This window comes from Malaclemys terrapin, chromosome 1 (genome assembly GCF_027887155.1).
Source record: "Malaclemys terrapin pileata isolate rMalTer1 chromosome 1, rMalTer1.hap1, whole genome shotgun sequence".
Classification (NCBI taxonomy): Eukaryota; Metazoa; Chordata; order Testudines; family Emydidae; genus Malaclemys; species Malaclemys terrapin.
In genome coordinates, this window is record NC_071505.1 from 15,259,754 (window position 1) to 15,276,480 (window position 16,727).

Below are 16,727 nucleotides of genomic sequence, written 5' to 3' on the forward strand. Positions count from 1 at the left end.
GTTGAGGTAATGTTTTTATGCCTTCTAACTGGAGGAGATGATCTACCTCTTGTTGTAGTAAACTCTCGTGAGAAGGATCCCTGAAGAGGGACAGGGAAGGGTGTTGCGGACAGGGTAAGGAGGTAAAATGGATAGAGTACCCATTGTTAATGATCTCTAGGACCCATCGGTCTGATGTTATGCATTCCCAGGTACTGCGTAACAGCTACCAACCAGTGGCCAAATGGGTAGGTAGCAGTGGTCAGTTGTAGCAATTGGGAGGAGTGGTCTATTGGCACTTCTACCAACAGATCAAAATTGGTGCTTGGATGTGGATGGCTGGGACGAGGAAGATTGTCCACAATCCTCTCCAGGGGCCAACATTGCTGATCCTCATAGGGCCCTTGGTTGGAACCCAGTGGAGTGGGTGGGCCTGAGCTCCCCTACTACTACCCCCCTTGCTAGGGAGGATGCTAACCCTTAAGCCACCTAGCCCCACTGAGAAACCTACTAAAGGGGGTTTGGTTATTTGACAAAAAATTGAAAGTTTCCATGGACAGCAGACACTTTTGCTAAATTTCCTTTAGTCAAAAATCCAATTTTTCAACATAAAACAGATTTGACAGAAAATATTTGATCATCCCTAGGAGGGTTAGTGATTCTTACTCTAAACTGAGCCTGTCCTGTAAGGGGATTGATTAGTTCCTGCTCTCTATAGAAAGACCCTTATTGACTCTAATGAGATTTGGATCACATCGTAAGTTCACTAAATTTGCAATGTTCCTCTTCAACACAGTACATTGTCTTGGGGCACTGGTATTCATTGGGGCATTCACCAACAGTTTTCTAGTCCATATCTAGCTTGGGTTTGGTATACGAAAAGTTATCATCTGTTGGCTGTTCAGTGGCCTGCATGAAATGACCTCTGTGAAAATGTTCATTGGCTGTTCTGAGGTTAAGTGAAATGGGGATCTCAGTCCAGTTCCTAGTGGACTAGGGCCTCCATCACAAAAATCACCACCACAACTGACATTCCTATTGACAGTCTCAATGGACAGCATAAGGATTGGAAAAATACAGAAACTCAACTACGTCATCCTTAAAGGATTTGAATGAAGAGAGAGAGTAGCGTCTTGGAGAACAAGGACTGGGAAGGAGTTCCATGCTTTGGGGTGGCATGAGAGAAAGCGATAGGAGTCGTAGAAGAACAAAGGAGTCTAGCTCAGAGGAGTACTCATTTAATAGATGATCCTGGCCAAGGCTGGTGTTTACTATCTGCATCTGGCCAGGAGGGCCTTTCTCTTGGATGACGCCTTTGCAATCATTATCTAGGTGTTTGTCACTTAGAGATTAGCCTGTTGATATTTACTGTACATGAGACAACATCTTATATTAATTCCAAACCGATGCTCATGTAGAAAGTGGTGATTTGTGTGAGCACAGGATACCAGTTCCCAGAATCTGCACTGGCTACAAGTTAGTTTCTGGGTGGAGCTTAAAGTGCTGGTTCTTATCTATGAAGGAGAGAGAGAGAGCATGAGTGTGTGAGATGCTGTCATGGTTGGGACATGCAGAGGGGTTTGAGGTGGAGTTTCCTTGGCTTAGATATAAGTTTTGTAGATTTTAAGGCAAGTAGGGATGATTATGATCATATAATTTGACCTCCTGCATAACACTTGCCATAGGACTTCCAGGAATTAATTCCTGCTTCGGGTCCAACAGCTGTGGTTGAATTAGAGCATATCTTTTACAAAAACATCCCATCTTGATTTAAAGATTTCCAGTGATGGAAAATCCACCATGACCCTTGGTAAATTGATCCAATGGTCAATTATCCTCACTGTTAAACATCTGCACTTCATCTGAATTTGTCTAGCTTCAGCTCCCAGCCATTGGATCTTGTTACACCCTTGTTTGCTAGTTTGAAGAGCTCTCTGTTATCAGATTTTTGTTCCCCATGTAGACAGATTCATAGATTTTTTTAAGGTCAGACCGGACCATCATGATCATCTAATCTGACCTCCTGCACATCACAGAACCTCACCCACTCCTGAAATAGACCCCTAGCCTCTGGCTGAGTTACTGAACTTCTCAAATCATGGTTTAAAGACTTAAAGTTACAGAGAATTCACCATTTATTACACTAGTTGAAATCTGCAAGTGACCTGTGTCCCATGCTGCAGAGGAAGGCGAACCCCCCTCAGCAATTTTTACTTATAGACAGTGATCAAGACACCTCTTACCCTTATCTTTGATAAGTTAAACAGATCGAGTGCCTTGAATCTTTCACAATAAGTCCTATGTGCCAGTCCTTTAAGAGAATACAAGAGGGGGCGGGTTGCAAGACTTTCCCCATGATGGTCCCTTGACTTTGCAATTCACTTCCTAACTCAGTCTAAATGACCAAATTTGTTGACCTTTACAACCTGTTGCAAAGCCCATCTGTTTGGGGAGGGCTGAGATTTGAATGGGACAGGGGGAATAGAGTTTTGCGGAGGCTGAGGTTGGGAAATTCTACTTTTGTGGAAAGCAACAGAGGGTCCTGTGGCACCTTTTAGACTAACAGAAGTATTGGGAGCATAAGCTTTCGTGGGTAAGAACCTCACTTCTTCAGATGCAAGAAGACTTGCATCTGAAGAAGTGAGGTTCTTACCCACGAAAGCTTATGCTCCCAATACTTCTGTTAGGGTACATCTACACTACAGGGGGGAGTCGATTTAAGATACGCAAATTCAGCTACGTGAATAGCGTAGCTGAATTTGACGTATCGCAGCCGACTTACCCCGCTGTGAGGACGGCGGCAAAATCGACTTCTGCGGCTTTCTGTCGACGGCGCTTACTCCCACCTCTGCTGGTGGAGTAAGAGCGTCGATTCGGGGATCGATTGTCGCGTCCCAACGGGACGCGATAAATCGATCCCCGAGAGGTCGATTTCTACCCGCCGATTCAGGCGGGTAGTGTAGACCTAGCCTTAGTCTTAAAGGTGCCACAGGACCCTCTGTTGCTTTTTACAGATTCAGACTAACACGGCTACCCCTCTGATACTTTTGTGGACCAATTCCTCTTGTGTGGAGAAAAACTGTTGTCGTTGTAGATTGGATTTTGAATGATCTGCCAAAGGTGCTGTCGCATTGGTCACTGGCCCCTTTAGAGGTAATGGGTCCAACTCCCCGGATGGGGAAAGTTATTCCAGTCACATGACAGATCATATAGCTAAATCAGTCCAAGCCTAGGAATAAACAAGAACCATCCAGAGAGCCAAAGGAAGAAAACAGGCAGACAACTCAAAGAGAATGCCTACCTGGCCTTAGAAGGAGGGCTAAGGACCCCTGAACCAAGGGTGGGAAGAGGTGCTCTGTGAAGCAGGGCTGGAAACTGGCGGCTGGGGAAGATGGCTCGAATCACAACACAGGCCCTGAACAGGAGAGCTGTGGGAGCACTGGGAGTCCTGAACCAACAGGATGAAGGATTGGAGATTGAGAGGCCAAAGAGTCTGAATTTTGAAAACATTTAATAAATAAGATCCCACAAGTATTCTGGTATGGAGAAAATTACTGAAAGACCCCTGAGGGAACTGAGGGCTGGGTGCTGGTAGGGCCACACTGTGCCACACGGGGTTTGCTCTGGCCCCTCTTACAGTTGCCTAGTGCCTGTGTTCCTCTTATATGCTGAAATAAAAAGAAATAAGGTGAAGCTAAATTGCGCATTGTGCTTTTGAAAATCTCCCCCTCAATAAAGAGTGTTAGCACAATGAGCTTTTACTGGAGTGTTGTTTATTAAATATATGGCCATTTCCCAGCTGCCCCTTTAACTTTTTAATTAGTTAGCAACTTCTTGTGAGTATCATGGCCCAAAGAGGTCTTGAGGATAGAGTTGAATGAGGAGAGCTGGCCCACCTCAGGACTGGTATTTCAGGCACAGGGGCAGCACAAAAGAAATGAAGTAGAAAGGCTGGTATCATTAATAGGGTTGCCAGGCATCCCGGTAGAAAAGGGACCTGGGAGCTCCAGTCAGCACTGCTGACCAGGCTGTTATAAGTCCAGTTGGCGGTGCAGTGGGGCTAAGGCAGGCTCCCTGCCTGCCCTAGCTCTGTGTGGCTCCCAGAAGAAGCCGGTATGTCCTTGTGGCCCCTAGGCGCAGGGGCGTCAGTGGGCTCCGCGCACTGCCCCAAGCGCTGTCTCTGCAGCTCCCATTCGCTGGGAACTGCAGCCAATGGGAGCTATGGGGGCTGCTGCTTGCGGGCAAGGGCAGCGCACAGAGTCCCCTGGACGTCCCTGCACCTAGGGGCTGCAGGGACATACCAGCCGCTTTCAGGAGCCTCCTGAGGTAAGCACCGCCCAGCCAGAGCCCGCATCTCAACCCACTGCCTCAGCCCTGAACCCCCTCCCAGACACCAATCCCCTGCCCCAGGTCAAAATCCCCTCCTGCACCCCAAACCCCTCATCCCTGACCCCACCCCAGAACCCACACCCCCAGGCGGAGCCCTCACCTCCCTGGCACCTCAACACTGCCCCAGCCTAGAGCCCCATCCTGCACCCTGAACACCTCATTTCTGGCCCACCCCAGAGCCCGCACCTCCTGCCCCAGCCTGGAGCCCCTTCCCACACTCTGAACCCCTCTGCACCACCCTCAGCCTGGAGCCCCTCCTGCACCCCAAGCCCCTCATCCCCAGAGCCTGCACTCCCAGCCAAAGTCCTCACCCCAACCCCTGCCCCAGCCCAGAGCTCCCTCCCCACACTCCAAACCCCTCTGCCCCACCTCCCATCCCAGAACTCCCTCCTGAACCCCAAACCCCTCATCCCCAGAGCCCACACCCCCAGCCGGAGCCATCACCCCCTCACCCCAACCCCCATCCCAGACTGGTCAAAATGAACGAGTGAGCAGGAAAGCAAGCAACAATAGGAGGGGGGATGGCGTGAGCAGGGGCAGGGCCTCGGGGAAGGGGCAGAGCAGGGGTGTTCCATTTTCTGCAATTAGGAATTTGGCAACCCTAGTCATTAACATAGTGGATTATGGGTGCATAATTATTTAGTAAAGGAGGGAGGGGCATGGTCTAGTTATCTCTGTTGCAGCAGCCTGATTGCTGGGATCTCCTGACTTCTAGTCCTAGTTCTGCTGCAATGTTCTTTGGAGGGGCACAATTACTCTGTTTCCCAGAGTATGTACCCTAGCTAACCCTTAGTTACTTAGTGCTTCACACCAGGGTTGAGTGGGTTAGTCGTTGCAATGGGCCTTCCCCTCATTTTTCATGCCCTCGCTGAAACCGAACAGAGTTCTGTAACATTGGTGGACTGAGGCTTCAGACATCCTACAGATTCTGGATTTCAGCTGTTAATGCGAATGGGACTGTGAGTACCCCAAGTGAGGAGACTCTGATCTCCCCATGAAGGTAAACTCTTAGATATATTTGCATATTCTCTCCTTCCCCCTCCCCAAACACATGTTGTAGCTGTTCCATTTTGTATAAATACTTAATCATTAGCTCAGAGAGAGAGAATGTGAGAATGACTCTGGGTTTGTCTACACAGCAACTAGACACCCGTGGCTGGCCCATGGCAGCTGACTTGGGCTGAGGCTGTGGGGCTGTTTCATTGCTGTGTTACTCCTAGGGGAATTCTGTGCCAAAAAATTAAAAATTCTACACACATTTTAAAATGTTGTGAATTTTATTTGTCAAAATAACATATAATCACACCAGTTTCAATTATTTTGGTAATTTATTTCAAAATACCTGTAAGCAAGTAAGTCTATAACAACAGACACAAAATAATTCCACCAGAAGTAGAGTCAAAGAAACTGCTATGACAACCCAGTTCCCGTTTCTCTGCCGCCTCTTCCCCAGAGTCCAGCCATGGGGCACCCCCCCAGCCCAGACACCCCTCCCCGCCAGAGCCCAGCTGCAGGGTGCCCTCCTCCCCAGCCCAGACACCTCTCCCCCTACCCCTAAGAGCCCAGGGATCCAGAGGGAGAAAGAGTCTGATGCTGGGTCTAGTGCTTGTGTGGAGATTCCTGCATGCCACCTCCTTCTTTCAGGGCATGCTGAGAACTGCAGCTGCCAGGGTACCTCCAGCTCACACCCCCCCAGCAGTGTCTTCTATTTGTGAGCTGGGCTCTGCTGGGTCCAACTGCCTCCAGTGGTGGCCAGCAGCTCTACAGCCCATTTCAAGGGGGATGGGGGGCAAAGAAATTCTGCGCACACAACATTAATTTCTGTGCAAATTCTGCATGCACAATGGGGCAGAATTCCCCCGGGGGAGTACTGTGTAGACTTGACCAGTGGGACCTTCTCACCTTGTAGAGTCCTAGAGCTGGGCTCCAGTATGAACCAGGAAGTCTACACAGCAATGAAACAGCCCTGCAGCCCGAGTTGGTGGGCGTCCAGGCTACTGCACATATGTCTACACAACACCTAGTGGCAGGAGTGCTGAGAGCCACTGAACCAGACCATAAACCCTGTATATGATGAAAACCCTGTCAATCTAGGAGGTGTGGGAGCACCCCCAGCCCCCTAGTTCCAGCCTCTACAACTGGTGGTTAAGAAACCCACCTGAGAGATGAGAGACCCGGGGTCCCCTCCCTCTGTTCCAACGATTAATTATTTATCCGCTGGGGAAGAGCTTCAAGAGGGGAACTAGAGCTTGACCCACAGCAAGAGATTGGGCGTGGGAAGGAGGTAAAAGGGGTCTCCAATGGGAGCAGCCATTTCAAGGAGAATCCTAGATTGAAACCAACCTAGCCCCACGGGGGGGGGGGGGGGGGGCTGTGTGGGGCCCCAGGCTTCCACTGGTGGGAGTGGGGGGGCTGGCCCCAGGCCTCCGCAGCGGGGCTGTGTGGGGCCTCGCCCCAGGTCTCCAGAGGAGGGGGGCTGGTCCCAGGCCTCCGTGGGGGACGGAGGGAGGGAGGCTGGTCACTTCCTGCGGGAAGTGGAGTGACCCAGACCCAGCCTGCTCCCCTGGCTCCCAGGCTTGGGGGGAGGAGGAAGGGGGGGAACCGCCCCCTAGCACTCCCCGGCGGGGGGGTTGGGACCTGGTTGCTCCACTTACCCTGCGGTGAGTGCACGGTCGGGCCTGGCTGCAAACTTCAGGGGATTGGGGGCGGGAAGAGGCGGAGCAGGGGCGGGAAGAGGCGGAGCAGGGACGGAGAGGGGCTGGGCGGGGGCGGGACGAGGCGAGGCGGGGGCGGGAAGAGCCGCACCCGCACGCCTAAGGAGGGCCCTGACCCCGGTCCTTCAGCTGTCCCAGGGCAGGCCGCGGGCGGGGATTTCTCCCCCGGGGGGTTGTGCGGGGCAGAGGAGGAGCTGGCTGGGGGGAGGGGGGATCACGCCGCAGTTTGGCAGCGCGCAGCCGCCCTCCCACGGGCCGTGAGCTCCGCCCCGGGCGGGGGCTCGGCGCCAGGGCGGGGCCCGGGAAAGTCCCGGGGAGGCGTTGGCGGATTCCCGGGAGTCAGCTGAGCGGGGCAGGGCAGGGCGGGGAGCGAGGCCTTCACAACAAACCCGCCCCCGCAGCCAGGGGCGCCGCGCAGGACGGGCCGGGGGAGCCCGCGGCGGAGCAAGGAGGCGGCAGCCGGCCGGGCGCGGCGACCAGCGCGGCCGAGGGACGGAGCCGTTGCGGGAGGCAGGACGCGGGCCGGAGCTCAGGTGAGCTTCGCCCTCCAGCGCGCGGCGCCGGGGACTGGGAGCAGCCGCCTCCTGCGGGGAGGGAAAGTGAAACTAAACCGCGACGGGAGGGGAAAGGGCTGAGGCAGGTGCCGCTGTCAAACACCGACCCCGCCGGCGGCCCTGGGCCAATGCGGGACCCGGCCCTGATCCCCAGGGAGATGCTCACCTGCTCCCTGGGAGAGCCGGGCTCTGCCCCCCTTGCCCCTGGGTCCCCCCTGGAGGGCCGAGTACTGGGAGCCCGGGAACGTTTGGAGGCCTGGCGGGCTGGGGGCATTCTCCGCCTCCTCCTCGCTCATGGGTTCCCCTCCCGGGCCAGAAGGGACCGTTGTTATCATCTCCTCCGACCCCTTGTATACCACAGGCCAGAGAACTCCCCCCAAATAATTCCTGTTTGCACTGGAAGATAGTGGGGTCTGCTGGGGTTTGTTTGTTTGTTTGTTTTTTTTAAACCACAGCCACTGTACAGTTGCCAACTTTCACACAGTAAATAAGCACCCCAACGTTCACAATATGCCCAAAATCAAGTTAATCCCATTTCAGAACAAGCCAATCCCTAAGAACCCCAACAAGCTATGTGACTAGATCCCCCCCCGGCGTGCCGTCTGGGACTGTGGTGGGCCCGCTGTAACCCCTGACTCCCTTCCCCGCTTGCCCCCCCATTACCCCTGGTTGCCAGGAGCCGATCAAAAAAAGAAGCTACAAGCCAAAAACTAGCTACAAGCAACTTGCAAGCCAATTAAGCCAAAAACAAGCCCAATTTCTGTGTTTATTTTTTTGTGGGTTTGACATGTCTGAATCACTGTTGTATGTCACCCATCCCCATCATGCTTCAAAATAGCCATTACTTTAAAAAATGATAGTACGGCAGAGTCATGGCTCAGAGCCCTGCAGGCTTAGAGATAAAAAAGGCACTGGGTGTTGTGGCCTTCTGATGGAAGCACCAGGAGAATCGGGTGTGTTTTGTGAGTTGCTCTGTAAAGAGAACCTGGTAGCAGGTGGCTAGAGCTGGGAGGGGAGACAAGAAAAACTGCATAGTTTAAAAGTGAGGCTGAAAGGCTAAATCAAGAAACAAGATCTCTCCTTGCTGTCATAAAGCTGTGACACTCAGGAATGCTGCTAAGAGATTGTTCTCTCCTAGCCTTGACCCATGTCAGGTAACTGGAGCTGTGGAATAAAAGTTAAAGGTCCCATGACAAGTCAGTGTCCGGAGATGACTTACATCCACCTCCATGTATTTAAAGAATAAATGATTTTTACCAAACTAAAGGGGCGTGAACTACTGCATTGCTAATGACTACGGCTTACATTTTAGTCACAAGTATATTTAGTAAAAGTCATGGACAGGTCACTGGCAGTAAACAAAAATTCACAGCCTGTGATCTGTCCCTGACTTATATTATAGGTGATAGGTAAGGTCCCATGGGAATCAAGACTGAGGGGAAAAACAACTGAGGAGAGTTGGCAGTTTTTCAAAGGGACACTATTAAGGGCCCAAAAGCAAGCTATTCCGCTGGTTAGGAAAGATAGAAAATGTGGCAAAAGACCACCTTGGCTTAACCACGAGATCTTGCACAATCTAAAAAATAAAAAGGAGTCATATAAAAAATGGAAACTAGGACAGATTACAAAGGATGAATATAGGCAAACAACACAGGAATGCAGGGGCAAGATTAGAAAGGCAAAGGCACAAAATGAGCTCAAACTAGCTACGGGAATAAAAGGAAACAAGAAGACTTTTTATCAATACATTAGAAGCAAGAGGAAGACCAAAGACAGGGTAGGCCCACTGCTTAGTGAAGAGGGAGAAACAGTAACAGGAAACTTGGAAATGGCAGAGATGCTTAATGACTTCTTTGTTTCGGTCTTCACCGAGAAGTCTGAAGGAATGCCTAACATAGTGAATACTAATGGGAAGGGGGTAGGTTTAGCGGATAAAATAAAAAAAGAACAAGTTAAAAATCACTTAGACAAGTTAGATGCCTGCAAGTCACCCGGGCCTGATGAAATGCATCCTAGAATACTCAAGGAGCTAATAGAGGAGGTATCTGAGCCTCTAGCTATTATCTTTGGAAAGTCATGGGAGACGGGAGAGATTCCAGAAGACTGGAAAAGGGCAAATATAGTGCCCATCTATAAAAAGGGAAATAAAAACAACCCAGGTAACTACAGACCAGTTAGTTTAACTTCTGTGCCAGGGAAGATAATGGAGCAAGTAATTAAGGAAATCATCTGCAAACACTTGGAAGGTGGTAAGGTGATAGGGAACAGCCAGCATGGATTTGTGAAGAACAAATCATGTCAAACCAATCTGATAGCTTTCTTTGATAGGATAACGAGCCTTGTGGATAAGGGTGAAGCGGTGGATGTGGTATACCTAGACTTTAGTAAGGCATTTGATACGGTCTCGCATGATATTTTTATCGATAAACTAGGCAAATACAAATTAGATGGGGCTACTATAAGGTGGGTGCATAACTGGCTGGATAACCGTACTCAGAGAGTTGTTATTAATGGTTCCCAATCCTGCTGGAAAGGCGTAACGAGTGGGGTACCGCAGGGGTCTGTTCAATATCTTCATCAACGACTTAGATATTGGCATAGAAAGTACGCTTATTAAGTTTGCGGATGATACCAAACTGGGAGGGATTGCAACTGCTTTGGAGGACAGGGTCATAATTCAAAATGATCTGGACAAATTGGAGAAATGGTCTGAGTTAAACAGGATGAAGTTTAACAAAGACAAATGCAAAGTGCTCCACTTAGGAAGGAAAAATCAATTTCACACATACAGAATGGGAAAAGACTGTCTAGGAAGGAGTAAGGCAGAAAGGGATCTAGGGGTTATAGTGGACCACAAGCTAAATATGAGTCAACAGTGTGATGCTGTTGCAAAAAAAGCAAACATGATTCTGGGATGTATTAACAGGTGTGTTGTGAGCAAGACACGAGAAGTCATTCTTCCGCTCTACTCTGCTCTGGTTAGGCCTCAGCTGGAGTATTGTGTCCAGTTCTGGGCGCCGCATTTTAAAAAAGATGTGGAGAAATTGGAAAGGGTCCAAAGAAGAGCAACAAGAATGATTAAAGGTCTTGAGAACATGACCTATGAAGGAAGGCTGAAAGAACTGGGTTTGTTTAGTTTGGAAAAGAGAAGACTGAGAGGGGACATGATAGCAGTTTTCAGGTATCTAAGGAGGAGGGAGAAAACTTGTTCACCTTAGCCTCTAAGGATAGAACCAGAAACAATGGGTTTAAACTGCAGCAAGGGAGGTCTAGGCTGGACATTAGGAAAAAGTTCCTAACTGTCAGGGTGGTTAAACACTGGAATAAACTGCCTAGGGAGGTTGTGGAATCTCAGTCTCTGGAGATATTTAAGAGTAGGTTAGATAAATGTCTATCAGGGATGGTCTAGACAGTATTTGGTCCTGCCATGCGGGCAGGGGACTGGACTCGATGACCTCTCGAGGTCCCTTCCAGTCCTATAATCTATGAATGAATCTATATACCCCTAACTAAAACTTGGACCAAGGGGGCTGGGGATGCTGTGGGGGAAGGGGCAGTGGTGTGCAGCCTGGGACCCCCGCTGGTGTTGGAGGGGGCAGACAGCCGTGCATGGCCCGGGATCCCTGCTGGTGCTGGGCAGGGGGGAGGGTTGAGGCTGGTAGGCGCCCTACCCAGCTCTGCGCATCTCCCCGGAAGAAGCTGGCACGTCCCTGCTGCTCCTGGGTGGAGGGAAGGCCAGGGGGGCCCCTGCGCTCTGCCTCTGCCATGAGCTCTGGCTCCGCAGCTCCCATTGGCCGTGAACTGCAGCCAGTGAGAGCTGTGGGGGCAGTGTGCAGAGCCCCCTGGCCCCTCTGCCTAGGAGCTGAAGGGACGTGCCAGACGCTTCCGGGGAGCCCCCCCACGCCGAGGTAAGCGCCGTCTGCTCGGGCAGCCTTGGAGCCAGCCACACCAGCCGCTGCAGAGGTCACCGTGACCTCTGTAACAGACAAACAGCCTTACTAATGACATACCTCTTCATGATTAATCAAGCCCTCCCCTCCTCAAGGTTTTGGTTTCATGGCCACCCTTCCCCTGGATGAGAAGAAATAATTGAGTTTCTCACCGGAGCCTATTGGTAGAACTGTTCATGTTACCTGTTGAACCCAGCACTTACAGCTCCTTACAGATCAGGGACAAGAAACTGGAGGCCTGATTTTTCTTCCCCTTTTTTGCTTTTGACACCCATGTCTCTCCATTGGAGTGACACCGTGTAGGGTTACCATATTTCAACAATCAAAAAAGAGGACACGGGGTGCCACGCTAGCCCCGCCCCCTCCCACTTCCCGCCCCCCTCAGAATCTCCCTACCTGTCCCCCCCCACCCTAACTGCCCCCAGGACCCCGCCCCCTATCTAAGTCTCCCTGCTCCCTGTCCCCTGACTTCCCCAACTGCTCTCTACACCCCCTTCTCCTGACAGCCCCCCCACAACCCCGAACAATCTAACCCCCCCCCCCCCGTTCCCTGTCCCTTGCACCCCCCCCCCCATCAGGCCGAGGGAGAGCTGCGGGCTCCACATGCAGCCAAACAAATAAGGCGCTGCTCTGCGGGGAGGAGGGAGAGGGACTCTGGCTGCTAGAGGCCCTATTGGCTGCAAGCGGCTTTCAATCAGGCACAGCCGTCCAATCAGCCACACCACACTCTGCATGAGGGGAAGGGGGAAATCCCGGACATTTCTATCTTATTAGAAATCCCCCCCGGACAGCCATTTAAAGCTAAAAAAGCCGGATGTGTCTGGGAAAACCTGGACGGATGGTAACCCTAGTGACACCAGTGTGGTGAATTGGAGATTCCGGCCATGTGACTCAAACCTGTACCATGACTGTGGAGAGCAGAAACAAATAGGCCTTTTTGAGCAGCTTGCAGCTATTTCTGTTCTGGGTGTTTCTATGTGAACAATTTCTTATAAATGTGTTGCTATTTGCTTATCCCATTTATTTATTTATTTATTTAATAATAATTAATAATACATGTTAAATATGGATAGTGCCAAAGCTTTGTATGAGGCTTTACAGAGTTGAAGGCCAGGTCCCTGCACTGAAGAACTTAAAATCTGTATTGGACAAAGCAAATAAAGGTAATCAACAAAGAAAAGAATTAGAAAAAGGAAGGATAAAAGAGCAGGTACTATTTACTGTAAACAAATCCTAAACTGTCACTTTTTAAAATTGAGAATGTTTTGGGGCATCATAAGTTTCATTAATTGTGTTATGATTATGGAGTTAGCTCTAAAATCCCTCCCTCCCTTACAATTAACTTGTGTAGTGAGAGTGAGTTGTGCACCGGGCTAGGACTTGGACCGAGTTTGGCAGCGCTGGATTCAATTCCCTACTCTGATGCTAGTTTGCTGAGTGACCCTGAGCAAGTCCCATCCCTTCCCTTCCCCCCTCATCTAAAATGGGGATGATGATACTGGCCTCCTTTGTAAAGAGCTTTGAGATCTACTGGTGAAAAGTGCTATATAAGAAAAGGGCAGTATCTGTCCCTGGCAATAGAATTACAGCTACAGGGCCACATTCCTGAGTATTTGTTTATGTTGGAGAAGTCAAGTCAAGGAAATGCGCCTTGCTTTTGGAGTGGAAGTTGGTGAGGTTTATGATGGTCCTTGGTTCCTGAGGTAGTTCATTCCGAAGTCTTTGTCTGGCCTCCAAGAAAGCTGTTTCCTGCACAGATTAGCTTTATCCTTATTGTAGAAAGTTCCATCGCACTGGAGGAGTGAAGCTGTCGACCATGGTCTTCATCCCAGAGCTTTAGCTGCTCTTTTAGATATTCTGGGCCTAGGCCATGGAGCACCTTCTGGGGAAGAACCAAGACCATGAACTTGATTCAGTATTATATGGGGATTTGGTGTAGGGAGCCGAGAACATGTTTGATGTGTTCCAGGATGGACTTGATTTAAATCAGTGGTCAGGAAGACTCGATTTAATCATGTATTTCTACATAAAAGTGCATTCTTGTTGGTTGTTATAACCTTAATACATATTCTTCACAACTCAGAGATAAATATAGACTTCATTTTTAGAAGGTACACACTATACATTTTTAAAGTGATTTATTTTGAAAACTTTTCAGATTAGTTTTACAGCTATATCAGAAAATGAACTATTGTTTGGTTATTTCATTTACCAAAGGTAATTGAAGCAGATATTTCACCTCCCAATGACTTTATAAATATCTCCAATTCAACAGGTTAGTCATTAATATTTGGAGGATTTTCTTGCCATGCTGTATTAGGAGAACATCACCAGACAGACATTTAAATTGTTTTATTTAACTAAAACAACAACGTTATGTATTCTGGATTTTTTTTCTTCAACAGCAAACATATAATATTTTAACAAAAGAAGAATATGAATTTTTGAATTTAATTAAACATTCAAGTTTTTTAAAATCAGGTTTGTTTTTGTTAAGTGTTTTTAACTAAAATAGTTTAAATGAAATTTTTAAAAAACAAAACAAAAATTAAATAGACTATGTCAGGCAGGTTAATGTGAGACACTTAAAATATTGGCTTCTGCAGCTAACTCAGTCGTCTTCACCTTCATTTTCATGTTTGTTCATAATCTGTAAAAGAAAAACAAGCTTTCCTGCTTTTTCAGGTCCCAAACAATTTCTCAATTTGGAATGAATTAGTCCAAAGGAAGAAATATTCTTTCTATACCATCAGAAGAAGCTACTGCTGTTAAAAGTGAGATTATCACTTCAACAGTCTCTGAATCTAAGTGCTTAAGTGACTTCCACCAGTTCACTGGTGTGACTTTCTTTAAAACATCATCAAACATATATTTCTTGAATAAGTCTTATTCCCAAAATGGGTCTCTTTTACGGCCTGCTGCCATTATAGGTTTTCCCTCCTAGTGAGAGAATGGTATGGTAGATCTCAAATCAATGAAGGCAACACTCAAAAAGACCTCAAGTGTTCTGGAATATGCTGCTCAAACAGTTTCACTTTTGTTTCTACTGCCTGTCCCTCCCTTCTCACATTTATCTCCAGACTTCTTCTCCTTGTCCAGATCTATTCCGCACCCAACAATCTTCTATTCATTAGGACGGAAGAATCCCATTCACTGTTACAGACTAGGGACCGAATGGCTAGGAAGCAGTTCTGCAGAAAAGGACCTAGGGGTTACAGTGGACGAGAAGCTGGATATGAGTCAATAGTGTGCCCTTGTTGCCAAGAAGGCTAATGGCATTTTGGGCTGTATAAGTGGGGCATTGCCAGCAGATTGAGGGATGTGATCATTCCCCTCTATTCGACATTGGTGAGGCCTCATCTGGAGTACTGTGTCCAGTTTTGGGCCCAACACTAGAAGAAGGATGTGGAAAATTTGGAAAGAGTCCAGCGGAGGGCAACAAAAATGATTAGGGGTCTGGAGCACATGACTTACGAGGAGAGGCTGAGGGAACTGGGATTGTTCAGTCTGCAGAAGAGAAGAATGAGGGGGGGATTTGATAGCTGCTTTCAACTACCTGAAAGGGGGTTCCAAAGAGCTTGGAGCTAGACTGTTCTCAGTGGTACCTGATGACAGAACAAGGAGTAATGGTCTCAAGTTGCAGTTGGGGAGGTTTAGGTTGGATATTAGGAAAAACTTTTTCACTAGGAGGGTGGTGAAGCACTGGAATGGGTTACCTAGGGAGGTGGTGGAATCTCCTTCCTTAGAGGTTTTTAAGGTCAGGCTTGACAAAGCCCTGGCTGGGATGATTTAATTGGGAATTGGTCCTGCTTTGAGCAGAGGGTTGGACTAGATGACCTCCTGAGGACCCTTCCAACCCTGATAGTCTATGAACTTTTTGAAACTTTTAACTTTTAGAGAGAGGTAAGGGATTGATTCTGTGTACACAAATTTGCAGAGGGACAGTAGGGTTGAGGTCTGTTATTTCTCACCTCTATAGATAGAAAGATTAACCTAAATAATCTATACAGAAGCCCCTGGAACCCCATAAGATTGGGTCCCTAATCCATGAACTATTGGAACTCATTTACAAAACTTTTCTTAAAGGTTACATGAATATATTGTCCTATACTATAGAATTAGAATTTATAAACACTATTCCTTGATGAGATATCTTTGAGATACATTATATCTTAATTAAAATGATCTTAAAATGCTTTTTGAGGAAAAAACCTATCTAATCAAAAAAAAGTTTTGTTTTTTTGTTTTAAAAGAATAGATTTTAATTTTTTTTAAAAAATCATTGATTTTTATCCACCCTGATGTGTTCACAATAGATTGTGTATTGCTGAGGAGATGTGCTGCAGAGTTCTGTATGAAAGCCCAGCGTTGTAGATTAATCTTTTGAACAAAATGTGGATGAAACAGTCAAGTGCTCCCTGGTTTCAAGTCAAAGCCATGTGCAACTTGTAGGGGTTTGCCCCAAAGTGATGATACAAGCCCACGTTTGCTGAATGGTTAATGAGTCTGGGCTGAGTGTTATGTGAATAAACTAAATAGCGAAAGGCTCACACAGATCTTTTGGGGATTTATGGGGTATAGTCTGTTGTGGTAAGCTCAGTAGCAACACTCCTTTGTCATGGCAGGGCAGAACGATCCAGTGGTGTATCCATGGTATGTCTCGGTGGGTGGCTAGCTACTGGATTTTCTTGGTATGCAACTTTGCAGCAGGAAATTTAAATTTCTCTTTGTTAATCTTATTATAGTCACTGCAGTGATGTCCAGCAAGCCGCTAAGGCGTCCTGCTGAAAATGGTGAATGTCACAAGAGTGAAACGGGAAATGGACCACACAATCTGGCTTCTCCTGCGCTTGGCACGTATACCCCAGAAGAGATGGTGCAGCAGATGAAAGAGCTGATTACAGAGAACAATGAATTAAAAGGTGAATGAGAACCTGCCTTGAAATGTAGAGGCTAGATTCTCCATGGTCTTGGACCTTGTGTTGTCATTTATACCTGTGCCAAGTGGGTTTAAAAACACTATCAAATACAAATTCCCCACCCAATCACAGTGGTGTGGTAACTTTTTACCACACTCGTTTGCACTGTGCATAGGTGTAAATGACTATGCAAGGTGTTAGGCAATACAGAATCTGCCCCAT

General features: G+C 48.1%; 2 protein-coding genes across 5 annotated transcripts in view; one reads left to right on the forward strand and one right to left on the reverse strand.

Moving 5' to 3' along the window:
* The window catches only part of CCDC3 (coiled-coil domain containing 3), a 108,953-nt gene extending 101,870 nt beyond the window's left edge, over nucleotides 1-7,083 (reverse strand). For 2 of the 3 annotated variants that reach the window (XM_054016611.1, XM_054016627.1), the window contains exon 1: nucleotides 7,023-7,083. The gene's annotated coding sequence lies outside the window, so the exon portion shown is untranslated. Of the gene's footprint in view, nucleotides 1-3,280; nucleotides 3,428-7,022 lie in introns of all 3 variants that reach the window. The other variant, XM_054016619.1, reaches the window with a different exon arrangement.
* A 214-nt stretch (nucleotides 7,084-7,297) lies between these two features.
* OPTN (optineurin) overlaps nucleotides 7,298-16,727 on the forward strand; it is a 36,443-nt gene continuing 27,013 nt past the window's right edge. Inside the window, exons 1-2 of one of the 2 annotated variants that reach the window (XM_054016669.1) lie at nucleotides 7,298-7,615; nucleotides 16,332-16,508. In XM_054016669.1, coding sequence (XP_053872644.1) covers nucleotides 16,343-16,508 — 166 coding nt within the window. In that variant the 5' untranslated portion in view covers nucleotides 7,298-7,615; nucleotides 16,332-16,342. The remainder of the gene's footprint in view (nucleotides 7,616-16,331; nucleotides 16,509-16,727) is intronic. The other variant, XM_054016660.1, reaches the window with a different exon arrangement.